Below are 24,041 nucleotides of genomic sequence, written 5' to 3'. Positions count from 1 at the left end.
TCAATACGTCTAAGCAGAAAAAGTTGTCTTCAACAAATCCAAACAGAATATCAACTCTTGTAGTAGTATCACACTGTCGACACGAGCTATTGAACAGCACAGCTGCGTTTATTTCGACGCCAACTCCATCAAAACGACCATTCAAAATCATAATCCCAATTCAATTAACGAAACTTTTGCTGAAAAAGGGGGAAAGAAAACGGGAGACGGACGACTCGAGACGAAGGGAAGTAGGTATAACCATGGACCAAAACGGACTTATACATAAATTACACGAGGGGGAGAGGGGTGATAGAAAATGCTAGTGTTCAATTTTCGTCAACCCCAAACGACGCTGTTTGTTCGAATCAGAGTAAGCTGTGATAAACTTGGCGGCTTCAGTTTCGTCGGGCGTATCTGGAACAGGTTGGCGCCAGTAGGTGAACTCGCTGAATTCGGAGCCTTCTAGAACTTCACGAGCACCATGAAGAAATGGAGGGAACACTAGATCAACGATGAAACTCTGCTTCGAGTACCTGAAATAAATTTGAAAATGAATAGTTCGGTTACTTCAATAAAACGATAATATTATTTGTGCGGCTACTGTGCGAAAGCTTTTTGCAATTCTAAAGCCCAAGCGCCAAATTTCGTTAGAAAGCTAATTGGTGTTATCTCTTGGTGAGTGACAGAGGTACTAATTCTATCGAGATCTACGCAGGTGCGATAAATTGAAACAGGGTTTTGCATGCTATGAGGTAACTCAGGAAATTATGCAAATTGTGCTAGGAGTAGGCACGTAATCGGCTCAGCTGATAAAGCGTGAAACACGAAACTGGAAAATTCAATTATTTACAATCAACAGTGTCTGAGCCAATGCGAAGGAATGGCGATCGGTGTAGTCCGCTTTATCGGCTTGCTAGAAACTGGGAATAGCTCATCCACCAATTGGCATTGAGAAGAGTAACTAACAAAGTCAAAGAGGAAAACAAGTGGAATTTTTTATATAAAATAAAAAATAATAATAAAAAAACGAATAATAGAAGATTTTTTAAAAACACCACGTCTTGATCCTAACAATGACTTTGATGTAACCCCTGACAATAAACGAACCATTCAGCGATGGAAAATAGTAACATTAAAAGCGTCCACATCATAGCAGGAGATGACTTGAAGAAAAACTGGAAGTTACGATGACAAGGACTGTGCAGCTAAATGAAAATGGCAGAAGCATGCGAATTTAATGACATGAAATTAACTTACGAGGATTGGAAGGATTGAGTCAGCTCCAGTTTCAGCTCGCCACGAGGATTAATTGTGAAGATCCTTGAGGTAGGAATGCCAACGGCCCGGTACGCCCACACATCCTGCAAACATATTCGAGTTACATAGAGGGGGGAAAAAACCTTTGAAGACAACGTAATACATACATTGACTCGATTTCCGTATCCAGCGTAGAATGGATTAGAATGCGACGGAAATAACATTTGAATATCACGCAAGCAGGAAATCTTGAACTCTTCAGGTTTCTTCTCAATGACTTCACTGTCGACGTCAATCAAAACAAATGTAAAAATAAAAAAGAACAACTTTGTGAAATTTCATTTAAATACTTACCGATGGAAGGCGCTCAAGAGACTAGTAGGATTGAGTAAAAGAGGTCCATCAGGTAGTGAAAGGTCTCCTTGTCTGACCGATCGCAAGTATTCGCGCGTCACGTGCGCCTGGCCAATAGCGCGGGCTGAAAGATACAAAATGCGGTAGCCATTGTTCTTAATCTTGGTGAACAGCTGAGCTACGCCACTTTGGGCCCAATCTTGACCGACAATCGGAAGAATATGGCCAAGCACATCCGACCTAAAGACAATACATTTACTAGTTAAGCAAAGAAAACAACATTAAAGAGAAATCTATGTATACTTGGTGATAGTTCCATCGATATCTGAGATGACTACTTTGTCGTCGTAGCGCCAGAGATAGATATGGCATTTACATCTAGTCGTGCCTTGATAGGCAGTTGTCACGCTAAACACGGCCTCGTTAGGCCCTTCCCGCAGGTTTAGATGTCTCTGCAATATACACGCATTAATTCATTACAGGCCATTATCAAACAACCCAAGCTCAACTTACAATCTGTTCAGTCGTAAGACGCAACGTTTTACAATAGATGTCCGTGTTTTCGTAATAAGGTCGTCTTTCCATTGGAAGTTTCTTGCCACTGTCAGGCTGATTGGAATCGTTGCTTTCATTGTCAGACGAGGTTCCAGTAGCCAAATCTGCCAGTGGCTGGCGGTCAGATAGATTGGTGCTCTTTGGTTTGTTATTGACCGATTCAGTGGTTTTTGGGGCGCTGCCGGAACTGGACGACGCTGGGTCTGAATGGGCCACAGTGCTGGCGGTATTAACCCCTGTTTCATCACCTTCCTTTTTCTCGGTTCTTCTTCTCCAAGGAAACCATGAAGATTTCCGGACTGGGGCCTCAGGTTCAGTTTTCTTTTCTTTGCGTTTAGGCATGTACTCGTGAACAATGGCATCAACCGACGACTGAGGTAGGAACCGCTGGTAAAGAACCCAGCTCATGACGATGGGGCATGCGGCTTGCCATGTGTAGTATTTGTTGCCAATTCTGACAAGGAGGTCAGGGTTCTCAATCAACCGAGGATTCTCGATAAAATCATCATACGTGACTAGAGATTGAAGGAACAGTTCATCAGGGGGATCTATCTGGTCGCCAAAATGACCGCATAACGACAGGGCGACGTCAGGGAGAGAGCGATAGTCTGGACGGGAATCTTCAAAATCGCTGTCTACGGATCTTGGGCCGGTGGAACCGCGTATAGCTGCACCTGTTGACAAACTGTGCGGTGATTGGGGTAGCGATGCCCCTTTGCCCGACTCAGTATCTTCATCGCGCAATCTGCGAACGTAAGAATGATGTGGGTCAGTGAAAATCCGGCTCTGATACTCGCTGAATAGAAAATATAGCCCAAGATATGCGCAGATTAGCAAACCGATCACAAACACATTAGGTCACCTCAACATTTTTTCGAAAATCTGGGATAGTTATATCAAGGGATTCAAGAAAAAAGTGCAAGCAAGAACAATCGAAATGGAGAAAGTTCAAGGTGTCAACCTTCAACTGCCCTATTTAGTGCCTCGTGTGTTGTTTGGCGAAAACAAGTTAAGGAATCTAGGTCGGTCGCTAATCAGAGAATGCACATAGAAACAAACACATCCAAGTGGCTGAAGGTCGCATAGTTTTCCTATCCCATTTAGTACCTAGAGACTGTTGAATCAGCGAGTCCGTGACGGAAGGAATTCTGCGTAATGTAAAGAGCAGCCAACTCCGGATCAAGAGCGTCCACGTTCAAGTCATCTAAGTAAATTCCTCCTCCTGCTGCGATGCCTTGGTGTCGCATCTTCTTGGTTTGTCGCATGAAGCTGAACATGTGACTCAACATCGATCGTTGGGCTTCCGCTATTTATAGAAGAACGAATAGGCATGAGTTTTAGACAAGCAATCGATTTTTACATTCCCCTACCTTCTGCCGTACTCTGAGACTGACGGGCTTTGTTATCTGTGCCATCGGAAGTCCCTTCATTATTGATCATGGCCACCGCACCAGTTTCACCGTCTCGATTCGATGGAGAAACATCATGAGGTGGAGACTTGGAAACAGGTTTAGGTGGTGAGGGTCGATTATGAACAGGTGGGCTTGGCAATTCACCCCAGCGCCATGACTGTTGAGGGCAATTTCTAGATGGATCGTCCAATTCCGAGGCTTTAGGCCGCATATGTCCGACCTATTTGAATAAATTTTACGTTTCGTTAACATCTGCACCAAGATTTTAACTTGAAAAAATTACTCACCTCGTACTCCGTGTCGGAGTGGAGGGGTGTAGGGGGACGGGATCCATCGGGGCTCCTGATTTCCATTTCAGTGTCACTAAAAAAGTGAAATCCATGACTAATCGACCTGGAAATGGTTCCGCCACGAACCCAGTCGTCAACTGGATTTTCGACGGGAGGCGCCAGATCACCCTTGAACTGGATTCCCGATAAACTATGCGATTTTCGATGGCCTGGCTTCACCTAGTTTAAAGGAGGACACATTGGTCGAAACATGTTATCAAGGAAAAATTTACATGAAATTTACCTGTGTCCTATCTTTCAAGGAAGAACTAACAGCAAGTGGGATTTCCAGTTCTGGCTCCATTTCACAAGGATAGGGTTCTGTTCCGGATTCAGATGACGTTTTTGTGGCCTCGCGTTGCATTCTCTTTCGTAACTGCGAGCGTCGTCTGCGATTCTTCTTTTTCCAACGCTTCCGCTCCTCTTCTGTCATCTCTACGAATTCGTCCTGCATTAAACTGTCTGCTTCCGTATCCTGGTCAGGGTCGATTGGCTTGAATGCCCTTTCCACAGCTTCGACTCCGACAGTTTCAAACTTTCCTTGAGAACTGTCTTCTCCTGTTGCAGAAATGTCGGTGGTTACAACCATTATTCAAAATAAGGAACGCGTTTAAAAAAATCTTGCCTAAAATAATATCATCAGATGTTTTGGCAAGCATTCCTTCATCTCTTTTTCCCATCAATGTATCATCTGTGTGTTCATGGACTATTTCTGGAAGATTGTTTCCTCTCAGTTTGTTTTCTTCTATTAATGATGGTGGGATAGGTGATGTAGCCATATGAGGAGGTAAGGCCTGTCCATCTAAGCTGACCATGGGTGATTCACTGACAAAAAAGGCCTCACCAGACTCTCCCAATTTCATATGAATATCAACAGGATTTCCATTAATTTCAATATCAACCACCTGTTTTTATGGAAACATTACACGAAAAGAATTATTTTGATGAAAGTCAATACTTTTGGCAACAATCAATCAATTACCTTTTCTCGGCTACGGAGTACACCAAGTTTTCCAAAACGGACGTGGAAAGGTGATGATAGGAAAGTACCATCTTCCTGTTGAACAATGACTATGTCGATGGCGCCCGTGAGAGTAGCACCATTAATGCCGTTATACAGCTCACGAACGTTACGTGTGATGCTCCATAAGTATTCCATTTTTCTAAAAATAAGAATATTACGTTAGCATACTCTATAAATGGATTAGTCATCAATCATTATATTTTTTTTTTACTCCTTACATCTACATTTCGTCTACTTTGTCTTGAACTGAAAAACATTTATTCTATGAATGTAGTCTGCTTGAGCTACAACGTTGCCAATATTACACAGCAGGTTAATTAGGGCCAGAATTCAAGGCAGGTATACTTAACGATGTTTCACGTTTAAATTGCTGTATGATAGTAGTTTAAATGGTAACGATCTAAATTATCGAAACAATTTTCTTTCAGTCACATGTCGCACTGTAGAGCTGATACAGAACGCACGCTACATAGATTTAAGGGATTTACTTCCCGCGGGATCAGTCTCGGCAGAAATATAGCTACAAGGAATCTCTACAATTGGATTCAATTGACATTTCTAAAATCACCGAATGCCACTTTTAGACGAACAATGACACAAAATTTTCTACAAAAAATGATTAACACAATTAATCCGCATCCCTTACGCACAATAAGAAAACTAGGTTGAAACAACAAACCAAGTTTTCCCACTAAGGCTACAATAAGCGTTCCAGCAACTTTCTGTTTTCGACATAGGGCTAACAGGATAAAAACCAGTTAATATATTCGTACCAAATTTCAGACTACGTCAAAGCAAGCAAGCGATACTGAAAATTGACATCGGAATCGCGCGAATCTCGAGGAATAGGTAGAATGAGTGTTGCAAGTCAACTAATGGAAAATTAAGTCATACCGCAGACCCAAGACCAACAAGCCCCCCACTAAAGGGGCGTGACTTAAACGCTCTCCCCACCCCGCAATGGATGATGTCACGCGTTGGACCTGCATATCTTGTTGGGCCTCCGATGCGTAGTAAGCTGTTTTCCAGACAACCTTCGATTTACACTTCCCGCCACATTTTTCATGCGAATACTACTACGGCTTTGCTGAATTTGGCAATTCGCCCATCCAACAAAATCTTAAGGCTAAACCAGCATGATATAACCCGAGACGCAATATTGTTTTAAAGGCATACCAAGGGTACGCATCCGGGAATTCTATTTCCGTCATGGCGGTTGCCGTCTGCGAATTTCTTTTGAAAGTGGGTCGAACGAAAAAGAAAATATCGTTTGAAAATCTCATTCTCATGGCATGACCCTTGGCAACTGAGGGAGAAGAACATTTCTCTATGCTATTAGAGCCACGTATAGAACTCACGTGCTAATGCGATCAGCACATGTGCGGAAATGTTGAGCCGGGGTCATCAACAGGCATTTTCATGAACTTGTTATTTTGCTCCCTCCGAGTGGGATATGCTTGTTGTCAACTGTTTTGTATGGTGTGGCTTCCAACGTGCTTGCCAGCTAGCGGTAGGGCCTTGAGCGTAAGTCGTCTCCCATGCACTCTGGCTTGTAGACATGGTTCTATGAATCGTACGATATCCATTCCAGGTCTCTGATTGGCCGACAGACACCACCAGACACAAAGCACCTTCACGTTGTTTAAAAGAAGGAATTCTCCTTTCCACGTTTAAATTCCCCTCTACGACCCACTTAACATTTGCTATACAGGCCAGAAAATTAAACTTGAATTTCTCAAGAGTAAAATGAGATTTGTGCTATTCTGTCCTTGAAAGTATTACGTCGCACCTATAACGTGAACGAGGTTGGCCCCCTTCTCCGACTGTCCATTGAACATTTTACGACAACAACAACAACAACAGTTTGCCAGAGTCCTTGAAGTCAATCCTGTTTTATCGCCGCTGATTCCGATTTATTTATATATTTTTTTTCATGAGTACTCTGACGGCCATCGCAGATATTTGTGAGGGATATACCAACTTGGACAAATGCGCATTTGTTAAAAACACAGACGACATTTTGCTCTGCCTATACAAACTTTCTAAACTTTTAGCAAGTCTGAATCATCATGACGGTGCGAAATTTTTAAGAGCTAAAAACGAAGAGTTAAGTGTAGTACACACATCCTTTCGAATAAAAATCATCGGTCTATCGCAGTGAAATTTTTAAAAAACCTTTCAATGTCAACCAACAGGAATAAACAGAAAAGTCATGCTAGTATGTCCTTAAATGGACTAGACGGCGGCCAAGTCAAGCTTTCTCTCCAAAACGACCTCCCTTTCGTTTAGGAATGCATTAATATTAGAATTCGATTTTTTTTTAACACAACAGAATGACCAATGAGGAAGAGGCTGGAAAATAAGAGGGTGTCGACCGGCCGGGATCTGTAAAGAAATGTTTTCATTTCATCCCAGCTGTTTGGATTGATAGATAGATAGCATGTTTTTCTCGTTTCACGTTACGTTGCCATGTGCTATCTAGTGCGTTACATATTATTTCCAAAGCTTGAACGAAAAAACAACTCCTGACTGTTCGAACCGGCGTTTGTTTATGCTCACGCCGAGATAAAGTCTGACCACAAGTTGTTGAAATGGAATGTCAAATCAGGCACTTAAAACCAAACAAAATTCAAAAAGAGAACGTGGCACTTTGGCTAAACACGTGACTTCTGCATGTCAATCGCAAAAAGTTTTTGCACAAGGTCACCTAAAAAAAACGACACACTTTCACGCAGAGCGATCTCGGAACGTGCAATAATAAACGCCAAAGAGGTCAACGACTGCTGGCAAACTTTCTTTTTTGCATCCCTTCCCGCCTCCCACTCTCCTCACGGGGATGTTTCAAATAGGAGGGGCAATAAAATCCACTCTCTTTCTCTACTTGCATCAAAAGCCTTTATCCCCTACTCCTTTTTCGTTGTTTCACGACAAAGAACCCAGGGTCTTAATTATATAAATAGCAAATGAATCACGCATGTTCTCTTTTGTACTATTTGGCGAATAACGGGTGCAAAAAATTGGCATCGATTCAATTTATTCTTGGCGTGAAAATTTTATCTATCGCCACATTATCAAAGTCAAGCAAAGGTTAATAGCAACATGTCGTAAGGTCATCGTAAGTAACCTTCCTTGAACTAAGACCTTCAACCCGTTTCCCCATCAAAATGGCTAAATACCAACGGTTTTAGTCAAAACAAATTCAATGTTACTGGTCACGCCAATCATTTTTTCAACATGGCATTTCGATGGCAAGATATCGAACCTTAACCTCTTCTACTTTATCAATAGGGAGAAAGTGACATTTAACCGATATCTCAATCAAAATGATGTCACAGGTGAAAAATGAAGACGTTTCAACACCTCAGCATAATCGTATGCTTATCACTTCTTTCGATTAAAGTAGAAAAACATGGATGACTCACCCTTAGATGCAACCCGGCGGTCGATATTTGTTGAAAAACTAGTCAAGTGGGAAACGATGACTTGCCACAGTGTTGCTTGACAAAATCTTGGCCATCGAACGGGCACTGCTTCACGTGTACTGATAACTTTCAATTGGACTAATTATGCGACTGCTTGGACGATCACGTGCTATATATCTATTTTAATGCCTGCAAGAGACTTTTCCCCCCGTCAGGCTTCTGTCACAACGCGTCGACGAATGAAGTGCAATTGAGCTAGTTCGGCTTCATCAGCTGAGAACTAGCAAGTCGACTTTCAAGTTCCCACGAAGTAGTCGCTTTCCAATCCTCCCTTTCTATGCCTACCGCAGTTTATCGCACGCGTATCATTTTTTTTTAGATTGTTTATAATACCAAACGGTTAATATTGTCGCTGGCAACACTTGTTAACGGTCTTGAAAAGTTGAAATCCATATTGTTTAATGAAATCTTGGTAAGGGGAGGCTCCTCTGTAGCAAAGATAATGATAAATGTATTCGTAACAAAAGCCTAGACGTTTTCCCTCTCGTGGTCTACTTGAAGTTTACTTACTTACTACCGTTACGACTATAACTGCTACCTGAAAAATAGGTTAGTTTTACTGGGAAAACGACAACACAAAAGGAAAGCTTTGGAACAGTTAGAGGGAAAACAAGCAAATAGTCCTTTGTTGTTCTCCTCCCCCATATCTTTTTCCTATTAAGTAACAAACGCCATCTAACGGTTACCAGGTGCACTCAGGGCTGAGAATTGTTTTCGCTCCTTTCCCCCAAAATCCCACACAACCAAGCAATCACAAGCGAGCTAATGGTCTGGTATATTAGGTGTAGCTCATACGCTGGACGATGGGATCATAACAATAAACAGGAATATTTCAATGTGAGGAATTTAAATTAATTTCAGAAATTATAAATGAATTCTGTACAGGAACAGTTCGCACTGGGAACCGTAAAATATCAGAAAAACTTGGTTCGAATGTGGTGAAGAATTTTGGGTTAGCACGAAAAGTTAATGACCACAACCGTTGAAAGACCCACGAAGGAAAACCAACCCACTACCACAATCTTGCGAATACCAAAGTAATGGACGGTAGTAGCACAGCAATCCAGGTGGTTTTGATTAAGATTCCGCTATTCATGCCTCCTGCGATGATAAAGGAAGTAGAATCAAAAATCAATAATAAAGCTCTAATTGGAAATCGCAATAACTTACTCCACCCAGCCTTTTCCTCGACATTCTGTTTTTTCAGCCATTCAATCAACGGTTCAAAATATTCCAAGATTGCCCCTGGATCCATCCTGCTGGTTCGACCGCGAGTAAGAATTCGGATAGCATCAGGCCATGGTTTAGATGAACCCAGCTTTAGCAATTCCCTGCATTCAGGAAAAACAAAGTGGTTACTACCACGCTCGGCTGCCACGCTCAACAAATAAGAATGCATTACGCCAACAATTTCCCGGCCTCTCGTGACTGATAAATATCGCATTTGTGCAATGGACCCACATGTCCGGATGCTTCGCATAGCACCTTATGCAACTGAAACTGGAGCACGAAACTGACGAAATATCTGCAACAAGAAGTCAGGTATGTTCATATACTTCACATTACAATCAATTTAGAGTAATCTGATTCTATCATACGTAGAAGGAACTAACCTGATATAAGGAGTATTAGCTGGAACGTGATATTTAGCACCCGCATCAAAATCGTGCTCACTACGATTCACCGGAGGAGCAACGCCTTGATAACGAAGCCGCAAATCCCACCACGCCTTATTCATTTGATCGAATGGAATTTCACCGCTAAACACCTTCCAGCGCCACTATACCATCAAAGAGAAATTAATTGAAAACAACGTAGATTCTCAAGTGCGCTTAATTAACCTTACCTGATCCAACAAAAAGCCAAAAGGCAGAAAGGCGATTTTGTCCAGAGCCATCGAATAAAGATAGTTGATATCGACTTCTGGATCGTCCGTTGCACTATCCAGCAAGCCTATTTGTTGCATATGTTTGGGTGTCGAGACTGACAACGCGATGACATCTCCGATTGCCTCGTGGAAACCTAATGTTACACGGAAATAAGGGTTGTAAACTTCTACAAAAATCATGATCATATGAACACCGATTACCTGGGTTGGCTCCCTCCCTGAAGGCTAACGGTTGATTCACGTATTGCATGTCTGAAAAGAACAGGGATGAAATAAGTAATATGTCCATGAAGATCCGGCATGTTTTCAATCTGCATATATTTACGACACTTACAATATTGGATGTGTCCGAGCTCATGATGGGCAGTAGTCAAATCTTCCATTGTGATTTCTGTGCATTGTTTTATGCGGAAGTCACGCCCGTTACAAAAGTCCCAAGCGGACGCATGGCAGACTACTTCGCGATCTAGCGGTTTCTCCAGCATAGAATCCGTCCAGAACGAGTCTGGAACGGATTTCATGCCCAGCGAGACAAAGAACTGATCAGCCAGTTGGAACATCCGCACCGGATCATAGCCTTGACGCTTCAGACTCAGGGTAACGTCCATGCTATTTTTGTTTGGGAATGGAACCGTTGCCTCGTATAGATTACTCCATGATTGAGCCCACATATTGCCCAATAGATGTGCAGGGATCGGTCCATCCAGAGGTACAGCTTTTCCGTATTGAAAATGTAACCTTCGGCGGACGTAGGCATGCAGCTGCTGATAAAGTGGCCGCAATCCCATCCATAATTCCTCGAGCTCAGAGTTAAAGTCTTCAATGTCATACGAAGCTCTCCATTGATCCCCAGTGTCTTTAAAACCTGGAAATTGCCATTTGTCATTAAGCTCTTTACCGAGGAAAATATTTCCCAGAACATCATTAACATTTCAACCTATTTCTTTGAAAGATACAGTACATAAGTGGAATTGGTTAATGGGAACTCTTCCATAGACGACCATAGCAGAATACGACATTTGGATCTTTTTCTAGAATAACTGGAGTAACTAGGTGGTTTTTGTTGCGTTACTTACCGTTGAGACGAGCTGCTTCGTTGGATAATTCGACGTAGCGTATGAATTTGGAACGGAGTGGGCGTCCAGTTTCTTCATGCCATTGTTGCCACATGTAAGTTAATTCATTGGTATCTTTTGATTTGGCCATTATACGCGTCAAATCTGAAGACCACCATTCCGAATGAGCTTTCAGTTAACTGACTAAATGCTATAAAATACAAAGTACCCGGATCTAGCGCAAGGTTGCATTTAATGGATTCCGGGCGGATTGGGAGCGATGTATTCTTGGGTGGTTTAACGTAAGGGCAAACTCGATTCCGGCTGTAAATATCCCGCATGTCTGCCAAAAGCTGTTGAATCTGGAAGCAAATAAAGTCATACATTATTCAAAGAAACTACATACTGGGGTAGTATACTTTTTTCTTTTACCTCTTTCAGTTTTTCTTCGGGAAGGGCGGCTCTTCCAAGAACAGAGAGCACCTTGAATTGGCGACGGATGGTCGGGTCGCGGAATGTTTTCCATTTGAATGTCGTAGCAGTCGCCCAAACATCCTTTTGGAATTTTGCGTATTCCAACTGCGTTTCCAACTAGAATACGTAATTTTAAATCGATAGTTTCATTGTTTCCGTTAGATCGACTAATCGCCGAGTGCCAAAAACTGTAACATGATGGCTCTACTTGAGGGTCGATGACCCTCGTTCCACGAGGCAAACAAGAAGAAAGAAAATAGCTGCTAGATTACATGGCGAAAATGAAACTTGGGAAATGATTGTTAAAGCAACAGCTGTTGTTGAAAAAAAAAAAAAAAGACAAAAGCATCCGTATCGTTTCTTATTCTGGAGCTGGGGTCGATACAGCACGTCGACCTACTATGTTAATCGTCATCTTTGGGGCATTCTAAAAAACAGAAGAAAGCATTCGGCCTTTGGTCTTCTCACATTTAAGAAAAAAAATTTGCTCAAGTGATTAAATAGTTAAGTAGTTAAATAGGCAACATACCGCGAGTAGCAACAAACGATTTTATACGGCAGAAAACGCGGCAATTTGTTGTTATCGCATCGCTAAACAGGTTTTAAGGAGGGCGTTAACACCCAGAGGCAGATAAATTTCATTGATTTAACTTTCTGTATAAGAGTATAAAACAGGTGAATGCTAGGGAAACTTGCGACTGGGATTAGATTGGGTGCAATTAAATTGCCGATCAGGAAGTAAACCACTTGCGGCAGATTATGACTAACACTTCCTCATTCAGCATTATATATATATTTTTTTTTCATTGGTTATTTTTGTCTAACACATCCGCGAGCTAAAAGACGAACAGAAGGGGGAAAAGAAAACCGTAAGGCAGAACTCTCAGTTGACCATCTGCCGTCGTCTTACAGATTATTACATGTCGGACCCGCCAGATAGTCCAAACTGTACTTTCACACACTACAATGACCATGTTTTACTTGCTAGATTTCTTTAGAGCTCAGGGGCTTTTCAAACAGACGATTCACGCCAAAAAAAACTATAAATTTTTGATGCGAAACCTGGACGGAAGCTTCATTCCATTGGAATTTACACCTCATGTCACTAAACTTAAATGCACTATCACGTCTCTTGGAAAAAGTCGTGTTTAAAATGTGTACTCACCATCCGCTGTTTCGTAGCCTCGGTAATGTTGGTGTTGAAATCCCACTGCGTGTTCATAACGTTATTACACATAGCACTAGCTTCTCGGTCGTACGCCAATAGGAAACTAATAGCTTCTTTTTCATCAGTATTATTTCCCTATGCAAATGGAGAAAATATGGAATTTCAAATTAATGATTAGAAAAAGAAAAAAATTCTAATCGAATAAAATTTTACCTGTATGTATCTGGTGTTGGGATTCGAAGTGATATTACGTGCAGAGGCGTAACACAGCGCCATTGCAAGCATGAAGAACCGCATGGTGGAAGGTGCTTCTTACACGGAACCAGAAGAATGACTGTTGAAATAGACGGGCTAACTTTGCTCTTCATCCAAAAAGTGCTGGACTGCCAGCTGCCAACAACCATCCACTGCTATGCGGCCCGTTAGCTATGGGTTATTCGCTCTGCCAGCCATAGCCGCTACACCCATGTCTTTCAACAGCAAGCGCAGCGGCCTGCTGCTGTGTTGATTCTTGTCCACGACGGTTATTACAACTCAGCCAGACCATCCAATTTATTTTCGCCCATCTTTTGCGACATACATTCACCGACTCGAAACATTCTACACGCGGCTGCATCAACACAAGACTCTTTTCACCGAGTACGTTATTATCAGGTTTCAATAGAAGTGAAAACGGGATTCTGGGATATACTTACCTCCTATGATCAAAAATATAAATTGATTCGACGGATTGAACTTTTCAATCAACGTTGACTAAAACATGAATTCAACAAGTTCAATCGTGCAATAATCGACAAGGTGAAACGCCCCGTCCGCAGCATAGCAAGTCGTGCGTAAAACGGGGACCAGGGGACATTGGAATAATACAGGGATTACAAAAAGAAAGAAGAGAACACAGTTTTACAGACGGGAAAAGGTTTCAGGGCAAGAGTAGCTTAGACAATTACTTGCCATATCGTACATTGCTCCCATCATCCAACTGCTGGCCACCTGGACTTCATTCAATCAAATTAAGCTGAAACAAAAAGAACCAAACATGTTAATTAGGTGAATAATGGAATTTAATAACAAGCCTAAAACGTAATTTTAATCAAAATATTGATACCATATCTTCTGTGTACGAAAGCGTGTAAGAGTTCGAAATAAACCTACAAAACGAAATGGTTCCAATGATGTACATCGCTATTATCACTATTGCTAAATCGCCACCAAAAGCTAATATTAAAATCGAAGAAATTCAACTGGAAACCACAGACACCGTCAGCTGAGCTTTAATTCATTTTCAAACGAAACGAAAATATTAAGGTTGTTCACCTTTCCCTGTAACGATGTGAAACTGGCGGTAGCATACCTATCCCCCACCACCAAATGCCCCTGTCGTTTACCAAAAACCGGCGTGTGAGCTAAAACCTACATTTTTTTTTTTTTTTGGTATTAAGATTGACCAACAGGCGGAATATTGAAAATTTCAGAGGAAAAAAAAGAGCAAACGTCCTGACAATAATTCTTAACAAGGATCCATGAAATCACCGTAATATGAGGAATAGGACTCAAATAAGCTGAGTATGTAGGGCAGATTTGTTCTCCAGCGCAGCAGGTGATTTCACATGCTGTCTGTGACAAAACAGTCTCACTCACTTTAACGATATGGTTCAAAACAGCATGTGTTATAGCTTAATCGCAGTAGGTACGAAGCCGTTGCAAACTTTTGTCAAGTTCATGGCTGAAATAAAGAAAGTAACAAAAGGAAGTATTTACCAATTCTTCGTCTTCGTCCACCGACTCAATTTCGTTCACGTTTTCAGACAATCGGAGAAATTGTTCGGCTTTTTGCTTCTCGACAGCTGACAAGGGTGATTCTTCTTTTGTGATTAATCCAAGTCGGGATTTGGCCACATAGTTTTGCCAAAAGTCGGTGAAATAATTACTGACAACATGTTCCTTGAATTGCTCCATCCAGCGGTTGAAATATACCACATGGCCCTGTGACAAGGCATGCTCCCGATAAGCTTGAACGCAACTCTTGGCTTTGTCCATTAAGGCTGCATTGGTGCCTCCACCATCTTCTAGAAGTTTAACGATCACTTTGGACATCTCTTCATAGACTTCTTCTACTGGTTTCTTTCCCATTTGAAGAAGATGAGAGAAATCTTTAACCGGGTTTGCTGTACCAACTCCTATGACAGTTTTCGTCCGGAAAATTGACTCCAGATCGACTTCACCGGTTTCATCAAGTTTTGTTTTCTTGGCCTCCTTCTCTATCTCGGCGTCCTCCTCAGCGGCTGGAATGGCCCTGATAAAGCACACGTTGTTATCGCAAAAGGTATTTTTTTGTTATTTGAGATTGGAAATACCATCGTTTTGACGTTTCAAAATTCTTTGCTTTGAGATTGTCTGTCACTTGCAATGGAAATAATTGTTGTACACGATTCAAAACATCTTTGGCTCCTTCCATAAGCGACGGCGCTGGTTGCAGGTTCATTTTGATGTGGGGTGGAATGTCAGGTAGCGGGTCGTCGGGGTTCAACACTTTGAAGCCGATTACGTTGCGGATGTATTCTTCGTAGGGATCAGACATTTTGGTTGAGTCAAATTCTTCAGCGCCGCTCAAATCTAATTTGTCAATTAACTCGTCGATTGCTTCCACCTGTTCAGCGCTAGGTTTGCTTTTCGGAGTAATGATCGGTGAAAATTCATATTGGCGCCAGTCTTCAGCGAAAGGTAATTCGTGGAATACTAAACACTATCGATAAGTTTAAGCAATGAAACACTTTAAAACATTGACTAAACCGGCATCAAACCTCATATTTGAATTTTATTCGAGGCGCCAGCACTCCGATTGCAAGACGGGTATTGTTATTATAAACATGCCTGACTATGGCAACTTTGCCAGCTTCTGCCATTGCGTTAATCAAAGCTGAAAGGGCAATTTGTGCACTCTAAGAACCAAAGAAAAAAATAGCAATTTTTGATTTTTAGATGCGAACAAATGGAATATTGCAAGGCTACTAAAAGAGAAAATATTATTTCTAAAATGATCTTACGCGATCCACGACCCCGGCTTTCCGGTGAGGAAAAATAAACTTTGTCCCAGTTCCCGAGCCAAACTGTTGTGGAATGGGATCAACGAAGGCCAAAACGGACAAACATCTGTTTCCAGATTTATAGCTCCAATGCTTCTCCTCTTCAACTAATTTGTAACAAAGCCAATGGAAACAGTTACAAAAAGTGCCATGGCCGTGTAAATCAACGATAAGTACTTGAAACCGGGATGAGCTTGGAGCCATATTTGTAGGCAGAAATAACGTCCTCTCTGTCTATCATTGCATTTGACTGTTCCTTCTGATAGGTTCTTTCTCTATCGACAAGAGCTTCTTCAGTACTGGTTTCTTCACTCCATTTCAGGCTTTCACTTTTTTTTACCTAAAATTAAAATATTGAAATGATTCCGCCGTTGCTTCCCATACACAAAGAAAACACACGTATTGGGATTACTTTTATGTAAGCTGAAATTGGGATTTGAATTTTGGATCCAATATCTAGGGTTACATTCCATGGTGCTCCGAGTTTCGGTTGCTCCGTACAATGCAGCATACTAGCAGAAAAATCTCCAAAGCTGTAAAATGCACCACTAGCCTGTATGAAACATTGTGAAAAAATTGATTGCTATTAGCAACTCCTTCAATAATGTCACCTCTTGCATGAGTTGATAAGCAACTAATTCTCCTTTGTTCATCTTTTTCTCATCTTCTAGAGATTCCTGATCTAAATTTGATCCCACAATAAACAAACTGGTTTTTTCAGCTAAAAGAGCAGATATGTAGGCTTTCTGGGTTCTTTCAGATGTTTTGAAAGGTGATTCAAATGTAGTGAAAAAAATTATCTGAATGGATTCATAAATATTTCCAGCTTTCACTTTCCTGTGAACCAAGTCCAGTGCGACACCTAAGGCATCCATCCAGTCTCCTTCAAAATTTTTTGTTCTGACAACTTCATTTACACATTTAGCTGCCCCCCAGCTGACTTTTTCCATGTCCCAAAGAACTTGAATATTCTGATAACCAAGGCTATTTTTTGTGGTGTCTGATCCACATAAAATAATGGCAATATCGTCAGAAGCATTGTTTATGAAAATCTAAGGTGGGAACAAGATAATTATTTTTCAAAAAAAAAGACATCATTCAAAAAATACCTTTTGTTGGATGAATATAATAAGGCAATCTTTAACCTGTTCAGCATATGTTCTTTTATTTGGCAGTAGTCTTGAAGAAGGTAATCCAATGTCAGCTATTAATACATACCCATTCTATAAAAAGATGTTTGTTAATTTAACAGAATGCACGTCGATAAATGAACAAGGAAAAAGAAAACTTACTTTTTGTTTTAAAGATTTAGTTCTAGGACGATGATCAGACTGATTCGAACTGTACTTTTTTGCATACGACATGTTTGCTAGATATGATGTTTAAAACCTAACAGAACATGTGCAAAAACTCAGCAATTTCTTTCATTTATTACAACTACGTACGTAATAACCTCAAACTCAACCAAATAACAAAGTTGATATGAAGTTTGAACATTTCAAGGGACAACGTCGTCTGCACAGCGAATAATTGACTACAGATGTCGTGGAAGTGGCGGGAATATCTAGTTCAAAATTTCCGACCTAGAAAAGAATTTGAAATGCTTATTTTCCATCGACATGCAAAAAACCAGATGACTACTACAGTTCTACATACAAATACTTAGTCGACAGTATTAATGATGAGACGAAACCCAATATCCATTAAGGATACTCCATTTTCCAGAGCAATTTTTATTCAAGTGAGATTTGAATTCAATGAGATGCTTGCTAAAGGATTATCATATTATAGTTTAATTGCGCGATAAAAACTTAAGCTCTGAAATTGATTTCTTTGCTTTAAAAGAATCGCCAAATTATGACCATGGCAACACCTTGCATACACGGCGTTTGCCTCAGCAACTTTGTTGTAAGAAGTAACATTTCCTTGTTGCATTTTTCTACAATTTTAGCCTGTTGTGAGCAGTACGACATGCAATAAATTTTGCACTTATCGAGGCTATCTATCCAAAACGCATCGGACAAGTGGTTCCAGCAATAGACTGCAATAACACTTCAACCTTTCTGCAAGAATCAACACAATAATTGCGCAATGTTTCGTAGACATTAAACTTGCTATAATAGACGAGAGGTTGTTTGCTCACAATTTAAGTTTATGGAATCTCGGAATACTTTTTGCGATCCCTGTCGTCATTTCTCCATATCTGTAAAATTTAAGCATTCTGTTTCTGATGTGTGTGAGGAATATACTGAATTGATCACCCCTGGTAATATTAGTAAAGTTTCGAGTAAATTTTAAATCGCCAGTGCTAGTAAAGGAAAATACAACGTCCAATCATCCCCAAGATCAGCCAATGAAGCCAAATTCCGAATAAATGACGTTCCAGGTGAGAAGCGATTATTACCTTCCATCCGAGATATCATTATGGTACAATTATGACTAGTCTTCATTTCGACATAACCAGTCTTCCCAAAGTAGAATTTCATTTTATTGATAGAGGCCTCTCCTAAGGGTATTTTCCTTTTAATCCACAAGCACTTACTAGGAATGTGATACCATGACTTATTTAGCAAATGGCTGAAACAAGGGTTTTGGCAGCAAACAAAACTTAACCTGAGAGTGGCAATATTAAATTTTGCATTTACCCACATATTACAATTATTGACCCTTGGAGGAGGGCTTCAAGGGAAATATTAGTTCTTAAATACCAACTCAATTTACCAGCGATAAGTCGATAGGCTTTTTGTCGTGGATCAACAACATTCTTTTACGATAAATAATAAAGGATAAAAATATGATACCATATGCCTATTCTATGATTGCCAGTTCGTATGAGGCATTTAAATTACGTTAAATGATACGGACACTAACTTTGACAATGATGCATCCCTTTCAAACCATGGCTCGTAATTCTTAATTGAAGATTTCTCTATCGAATGACCATACGTTAATGGCGATAATGAAACTGAAGTCGTGCATGTGTTAATGCAAACTGAATCGCAAAACATCCCTCAAAACGAACAGTACATGATGACGATTACGTTATGTCAATATAAAAGGCGATTATGAATAGGAAAAAAAAGTTGCTGTTTACCATATAAAGCAAAGTTACAGCTCACCCACATTTTGGCGCCAATTTGCTGACTGGCGCCAATTTTGTTGACAGAGTCCATTTTTCTTGATAGCATACCCACCGACTAATGGCACCAAAACGTAGATAGTTTCGTAGAAAACCCCAGCCATTATGTAACCTGAAAATATAAATATCAAACATTAATAGTTTTTCATGAACAGGAATATCCGTCAAACAACATACGAATTATTACAATAGATACGTGTTTCTACTACGACACGGTTTCAGACGTAAATTGCATTAGAGACCAGCGTTCTTTTGATTTAATTTCAAACAAAAAAGTATTAACACTAAGGCAAATGTTACATCATTTCGAAAAAAGGCATGAATTTAATTCGTAATACTTTTTGTTCCACAGACAGAAACCCAATATGAAATTTCCCTCGCTTCACATCCTCATACCAGGACACGACACGACAGACACAGACCACCACACACAAAATCGGAGTGCAGAAAACAAGTGAACAGCGCATAAGCGCATATAGCTCTCTACGGCTGACGCTGTCTATGAACGCACCCTCGTTTAAAAAAGCTGTAAACTATTTTCCTCCATCTTTGATTTCCCGCTTGGTTTCGAAACGGACAGATCCTAGCATATCGAGTAATAGGCTTGTTTGTTTACACCACTGCTGTGTAAGATTCAGGTGTTAATAGTTGATGGCCTTCCACTATTTTCAATTTCGACACGCCCTGTAGTTAAGTTTACTGTCATCTACGATAAAGAAATTTAATGGCTGTTGCGATGGCTGTCAACAAGACGCCAATGCCAGAAAGAATGGCATCGAAATCTGTTTCTAATTCGCGAAAAAGTATATCGCTTTTCAACAGCCCAAAAGTCCGAAGATCAATGGGAATCAATATGTCTCCAGTTGTTGTGCTAGAACCATTACAAGGAGAAATTGCTGCTGGACTTCAATTTGACCTATCAAAAACTGCAGCGGTGTGTACTAGTTCTAAAACATATTGCTTTTCTACTATTTGAAGATAGTTCATCACACATTTAACTTGCAGAATAATGATGAAAAAGAGTTACGAGAGAGGCAAAAACAGAGGGCAGCTGAACTCCAACAACAAAATTTGGCCTCACCTGCTACACCTGCTGATCGAAGGAAATCTATGGGACCTGCTACCGGCATGACTAATGCAGCCTTAGTTGAACATTATTCCAACTGTATTAAACTTTCTGCAGAAAATGTAAGAACATGTCACTCATTTTGACCTAAGAACATCACAACTTTGTAGTTGGTTTCAAATTCACAATTAATCTTTTCACAGAAAATTAACATGAAAAATGCCTTTAACTTACAACTCATTGACTGCATGTCTGAGATGTTGAGGAAAAAGGATCCAGAGATGAACAACTTTCAGGTTAGTTTTTATTCAGGATGATGTTTAACAACCAACCATTATTGATGAATGCTTGTAGGCTGCAAGCTGCACTTTGGATGCCAGTACCAAAATCTATGCTTACAGGGTCGATTGTGTTCATATTGATACAATAAAAATGGCAGGAGGATTAGGAAGAACTGGTAGTGAAGGTCAAGAACAAGAAGGGAATGCACAGATGGCAGAAGGCCAGCAGGATGATGCAACTAAAGCAAAGAAAAAAACTAAAGTAATCATCAATAATAGTGTTAATATTTATGAGAGAGCTACTTTATAATGGGGTTTTCCTTAACAGAAAAAGAACAAGAAAACTATTGAAACGAACGTTGATCATATCAACATGTCAAAATTTGATCTTGAGTATGATGTCGATCCGTTGTTCAAAAAGAATTCCGCTAGATTCGACGAAGGCCGTAACGGAGGCGTAAATTTTCTTACTTCATTGATCTTGAAGGTAAAAATTGATGAGCCACATCAAACGTGGAAAAATAATTGCGTGCTAATAAAATATTTAAACAAAATCTTTTATTGTATCCTTTACTAGGACGATGGATGTCAGTTAATTATGGATTCTGATTCGTTGTGCAATTCCGTATCTCATGCCGTAGAACAAACACAAATCATCTGTCCTACTGTTCATGGTAAATTTCATGTTCACTTTCCATGCGACAGACTAATTTAAATGGTCAAATTCGTTCACAGGATTGGATTCGGCTGAAATTTGCCCTACTCTGAAAGGATTTAGTTTCACTAGTTGGGATCCAACCAACGACGATCTCATGGGTGTTCTTCAAAGTCCTACAAAACGGAAACATGAAGAATATCAAGCTCCGTCGTTACCTGCCGCCAGTGAAGATCACGCTTTTGATATGGATGCCGTTCCGGACACGTTCGGTGGTAATGATTCTGAAAATGAAATCCATATTGGAATGGAAGATATTGATGAAGAAGAAGGTATGGATCGTCATCGGAATGGCGGGGGTCAATTGAACCCCGTACCGATCCTTGCCCGCAACGGCAAGGAACTAGGAATCATTGAACTGAAAGATCAGTTAAATCGACAAGATTACTCCTACTTTAGCACTGCCGTTCGCTCAGCATGGGCAGGGCCGCTTCATTGGCGACTTAACAAACAGGGGCAGAAAGGTAAGATAACTTAATTTTTTAAGGTACTTAGTCCGATGGATGAAGACTAATATCTATGCTATTTTTTAGTTGACCCTAATCGAGAAGTAAAAAAGAAAAGACGAAAGGACGCATTCGTCCTAAATTTCGAAGAAATTCCAAATTTTGGCAACGATTTCAATCCTGCTAGAAATACTTCAAAGCTGACCAGTGCTACATTGTTGCAATGGCTACCGGAGAAGATAACCCTTCCAGAAGACTTACATTATGGTCTGAAGGAATTCACACAGTAATTTTTTTTTTAAATGGCCAATCCATGCCAAAATGGTTGAATTAAAACGTGTTACTATTTCGAGTCCAGATCCTTCACACGACCCATGTTATCGGTGAGGGCGAGCAAGAACACTGGGCCTTCGCATGACTTAGAGGACGTCCTTTCGCCATACGACTACTCAAATAAAAGAGACGCTAATAATTTCTGTCCTGTTGCTAACGCTGACTCAGACAATGATGACCATCATGATCCTGGCATGACGTTTGACGATCACACGATGGATTTTGTTACCCAGAGTGATGGGACAAAGACTTTTGGTCAATTTTCTGGTGATAATCTAATTGCTGCTCCCAACATGGTATGACATTAAAAAAAAAATCCTCATCTCAAGTGCTAATTCTTCTCATTTGCGATAGGTTGCTAAAATTCAGATCAATTACGCCAAAGTTGCCAAAAAGATGGACATGAGGCGTTTAAAATCGACAATGTGGAATATGCTGAATCAGGTATTGCTCCATTTGTGATAGCTTTTTTTTGTTTTGATGGATTAGTTTATCACATTGACTTTGATCTTTTCAGCCAAACGCAAATACTACGAAGCAAGCTGAAGTAGGAAACCCAAAACCATTTTCTGAGACGTATCATCGAATCCCGAGTTTACTGCCTCAGAAAATGGCTGACAACTTGAGTGTAGCCTTGGCCTTTGCAGCCCTGCTTCATCTGGCGAACGAAAACACTCTTCGCCTTGAGCAGACCTACGGGAACTTGGATGACTTTGTCATCGTTCATCCCAATTAAACACAATTTGGATTCATGACGCCGTAACCCTTTTACTCGTGTACACTTTGCAACAAGAGAACCCCCTTTTTTAAAAATTCTTTTCACAATATTTCTGGTGCGCTCATTATACTTTGTTTTATGTTGCCTGGTAAAGAAAAATGCGTCTTTATTTACAAATTTAAACCGGTGAATGAAACAACTTTTTTTTTGCGGTTTGATCAACGAGGCATGTATTGGGTTAAGATGAGACGAACATGGAACAATCGGACAAACTTAGAAAACTGCAACCCATTATAGTTCGGGTTCCACCAAGGCAACACACTGTTGTTTTTTGGACATCACTACAACACGCACGCTGTATACTTACTTTTTTGTAATGAAACGGTACTTGAATAATAAGAATTACCAGAAAATAGAAAAAAAGAAAAACGAACAAACAAACAAACAAACAAACAAAACATATTCCAATATGTAAAAACTTCTCTCGAGCTCTCGAGAGGGACAGGAGCGAAACATTAGACAAAAAAGAATTGACAAACAAAGATGGGATGAAGAGGAGGAAAACGATCAATTCAGTAACACACACAAGAAAAGAACCGAAAACAATGTGGCGAGCAAGAAGGATTTACAATTGTTTGTTTAATAGACAAGTGTACGAAAAGAAAGAGAAGAGAGAGCAGTGTGTGTTTTGTAGAGGATACTGCACTGACCCTCTCTCATGATAAGAGGGATTATTAGCTGAACGGTTGAGGAACGAAACAGTTACAACACACACAAGATTATTTGAAGAAAAGTAGAGAGAAGAGGATGGATGAGACACCACGGCAAAATTCGAAATAATTACATCATCTCAGAGTGGGTGAGAATCCATCGAGGAAGAAGAAAATAAATTCAACGCGTGATTCATTAGGCCAGTGGTAGGTAGGGTTATTTTTTTTTTTTTTAATTTGTGTAACAATAATATTATAGACAACATTTGCACTCGACGTTTTTTTTTTGTGGTGGAGGAGAAGAGAAACGATGGCAATAAAAAAAAAATGAGTGATAGTAAAGAGGGACTCGGGGTAGGAGGTATATGTATAGCAAGCGAACCAATATGTGTACCCGATTTTGTCTATTTTGAAACATGGGGTGGATTGTACGGAATTTAAAATAACTTGATTCGCTGGAACCAACGGAAAGAAGAAGAAAAAAATCCCTCCCCCCCAAAAAAATTGGATTAAATAGGTGGTTTTCCTTCTAACCATAACTATAATCCTTAAACACATAAACAAATGGCG

The 24,041-nt window shown here is 40.3% G+C and overlaps 4 protein-coding genes across 11 annotated transcripts; 1 reads left to right on the top strand and 3 right to left on the bottom strand.

The window, feature by feature from the left end:
* Positions 1–89: 89 nt before the first annotated feature.
* Positions 90–8,475, bottom strand: LOC116926781 (phosphatidate phosphatase LPIN3). 5 transcript variants are annotated; one of them, XM_045178217.1, is made up of 14 exons: positions 8,336–8,475; positions 4,872–5,052; positions 4,515–4,794; positions 4,134–4,447; positions 3,848–4,069; positions 3,519–3,780; positions 3,256–3,454; positions 2,107–2,944; positions 1,897–2,045; positions 1,594–1,833; positions 1,407–1,521; positions 1,240–1,343; positions 833–943; positions 311–515 (listed from the first exon to the last, which is right to left on the bottom strand). In XM_045178217.1, the coding sequence occupies exons 2-13, from the start codon at positions 5,046–5,048 to the stop codon at positions 835–837; spliced, it is 3,009 nt and encodes a 1,002-aa protein (XP_045034152.1). In that variant the 5' UTR covers positions 5,049–5,052; positions 8,336–8,475; the 3' UTR covers positions 311–515; positions 833–834. The 5 variants fall into 5 exon arrangements, with proteins under 5 accessions (XP_045034125.1, XP_045034148.1, XP_045034128.1 ...); XM_045178190.1 differs by lacking the exon at positions 833–943 and having other exon boundaries at positions 90–515; XM_045178213.1 differs by lacking the exon at positions 833–943 and having other exon boundaries at positions 90–515; positions 2,107–2,893.
* LOC116926869 (angiotensin-converting enzyme) lies at positions 8,336–13,372 on the bottom strand. Its single transcript, XM_032933798.2, has 12 exons — positions 13,194–13,372; positions 12,978–13,115; positions 11,771–11,929; positions 11,568–11,700; positions 11,360–11,503; positions 10,618–11,148; positions 10,485–10,535; positions 10,242–10,417; positions 10,009–10,175; positions 9,798–9,920; positions 9,566–9,726; positions 8,336–9,496 (listed from the first exon to the last, which is right to left on the bottom strand). Exons 1-12 carry the CDS (start codon positions 13,275–13,277, stop codon positions 9,408–9,410), a joined length of 1,956 nt encoding a protein of 651 aa, XP_032789689.1. The 5' UTR covers positions 13,278–13,372; the 3' UTR covers positions 8,336–9,407.
* Positions 13,373–13,514: 142 nt separating this feature from the next.
* On the bottom strand, positions 13,515–20,544 carry LOC116926839 (X-ray repair cross-complementing protein 5). Of its 4 annotated transcripts, none has more exons than XM_045178235.1 (14): positions 20,503–20,544; positions 20,284–20,379; positions 19,158–19,314; positions 17,509–17,646; positions 17,356–17,452; positions 17,173–17,286; positions 16,675–17,115; positions 16,476–16,616; positions 16,241–16,403; positions 16,025–16,170; positions 15,782–15,919; positions 15,335–15,723; positions 14,739–15,273; positions 13,515–13,995 (listed from the first exon to the last, which is right to left on the bottom strand). In XM_045178235.1, exons 5-14 carry the CDS (start codon positions 17,425–17,427, stop codon positions 13,978–13,980), a joined length of 2,157 nt encoding a protein of 718 aa, XP_045034170.1. In that variant the 5' UTR covers positions 17,428–17,452; positions 17,509–17,646; positions 19,158–19,314; positions 20,284–20,379; positions 20,503–20,544; the 3' UTR covers positions 13,515–13,977. The 4 variants fall into 4 exon arrangements, with proteins under 4 accessions (XP_045034170.1, XP_045034173.1, XP_045034164.1 ...); XM_045178238.1 differs by having other exon boundaries at positions 17,517–17,646; XM_045178229.1 differs by having other exon boundaries at positions 17,356–17,646; positions 19,183–19,314.
* LOC116926859 (condensin complex subunit 2) lies at positions 19,761–23,981 on the top strand. The gene is made up of 11 exons (XM_032933794.2): positions 19,761–20,136; positions 20,208–20,390; positions 20,472–20,564; positions 20,623–20,811; positions 20,878–21,036; positions 21,127–21,223; positions 21,285–21,728; positions 21,798–21,996; positions 22,069–22,339; positions 22,398–22,487; positions 22,561–23,981. The coding sequence occupies exons 1-11, from the start codon at positions 19,927–19,929 to the stop codon at positions 22,777–22,779; spliced, it is 2,154 nt and encodes a 717-aa protein (XP_032789685.2). The 5' UTR covers positions 19,761–19,926; the 3' UTR covers positions 22,780–23,981.
* Positions 23,982–24,041: the final 60 nt, after the last annotated feature.

Source organism: Daphnia magna, linkage group LG1, assembly GCF_020631705.1.
Source record: "Daphnia magna isolate NIES linkage group LG1, ASM2063170v1.1, whole genome shotgun sequence".
NCBI classification, from domain to species: domain Eukaryota; kingdom Metazoa; phylum Arthropoda; class Branchiopoda; order Diplostraca; family Daphniidae; genus Daphnia; species Daphnia magna.
This window is presented reverse-complemented; position numbering and strand designations above follow the sequence as displayed.

Coding starts and splice junctions, on each gene's coding strand:
- LOC116926781 (XM_045178190.1), bottom strand. CDS start 5,048: ATGGAATACTTATGGAGCATCACACGTAACGTTCGTGAGCTGTATAAC. Junction 4,795..4,871: donor TACTCCGTAGCCGAGAAAAG/GTAATTGATTGA, acceptor CCATAAAAACAG/GTGGTTGATATTGAAATTAA. Junction 2,945..3,255: donor GCTGATTCAACAGTCTCTAG/GTACTAAATGGG, acceptor TTTTCTATTCAG/CGAGTATCAGAGCCGGATTT.
- LOC116926869 (XM_032933798.2), bottom strand. CDS start 13,277: ATGCGGTTCTTCATGCTTGCAATGGCGCTGTGTTACGCCTCTGCACGT. Junction 11,701..11,770: donor CCGAAGAAAAACTGAAAGAG/GTAAAAGAAAAA, acceptor ATTTGCTTCCAG/ATTCAACAGCTTTTGGCAGA. Junction 10,536..10,617: donor GCTCGGACACATCCAATATT/GTAAGTGTCGTA, acceptor TGTTCTTTTCAG/ACATGCAATACGTGAATCAA.
- LOC116926839 (XM_045178235.1), bottom strand. CDS start 17,427: ATGTCGTATGCAAAAAAGTACAGTTCGAATCAGTCTGATCATCGTCCT. Junction 17,287..17,355: donor CTAAATCTTTAAAACAAAAA/GTAAGTTTTCTT, acceptor ATCTTTTTATAG/AATGGGTATGTATTAATAGC. Junction 17,116..17,172: donor TTATATTCATCCAACAAAAG/GTATTTTTTGAA, acceptor TTCCCACCTTAG/ATTTTCATAAACAATGCTTC.
- LOC116926859 (XM_032933794.2), top strand. CDS start 19,927: ATGGCTGTTGCGATGGCTGTCAACAAGACGCCAATGCCAGAAAGAATG. Junction 21,037..21,126: donor TTACTTCATTGATCTTGAAG/GTAAAAATTGAT, acceptor ATCCTTTACTAG/GACGATGGATGTCAGTTAAT. Junction 21,729..21,797: donor TAACAAACAGGGGCAGAAAG/GTAAGATAACTT, acceptor GCTATTTTTTAG/TTGACCCTAATCGAGAAGTA.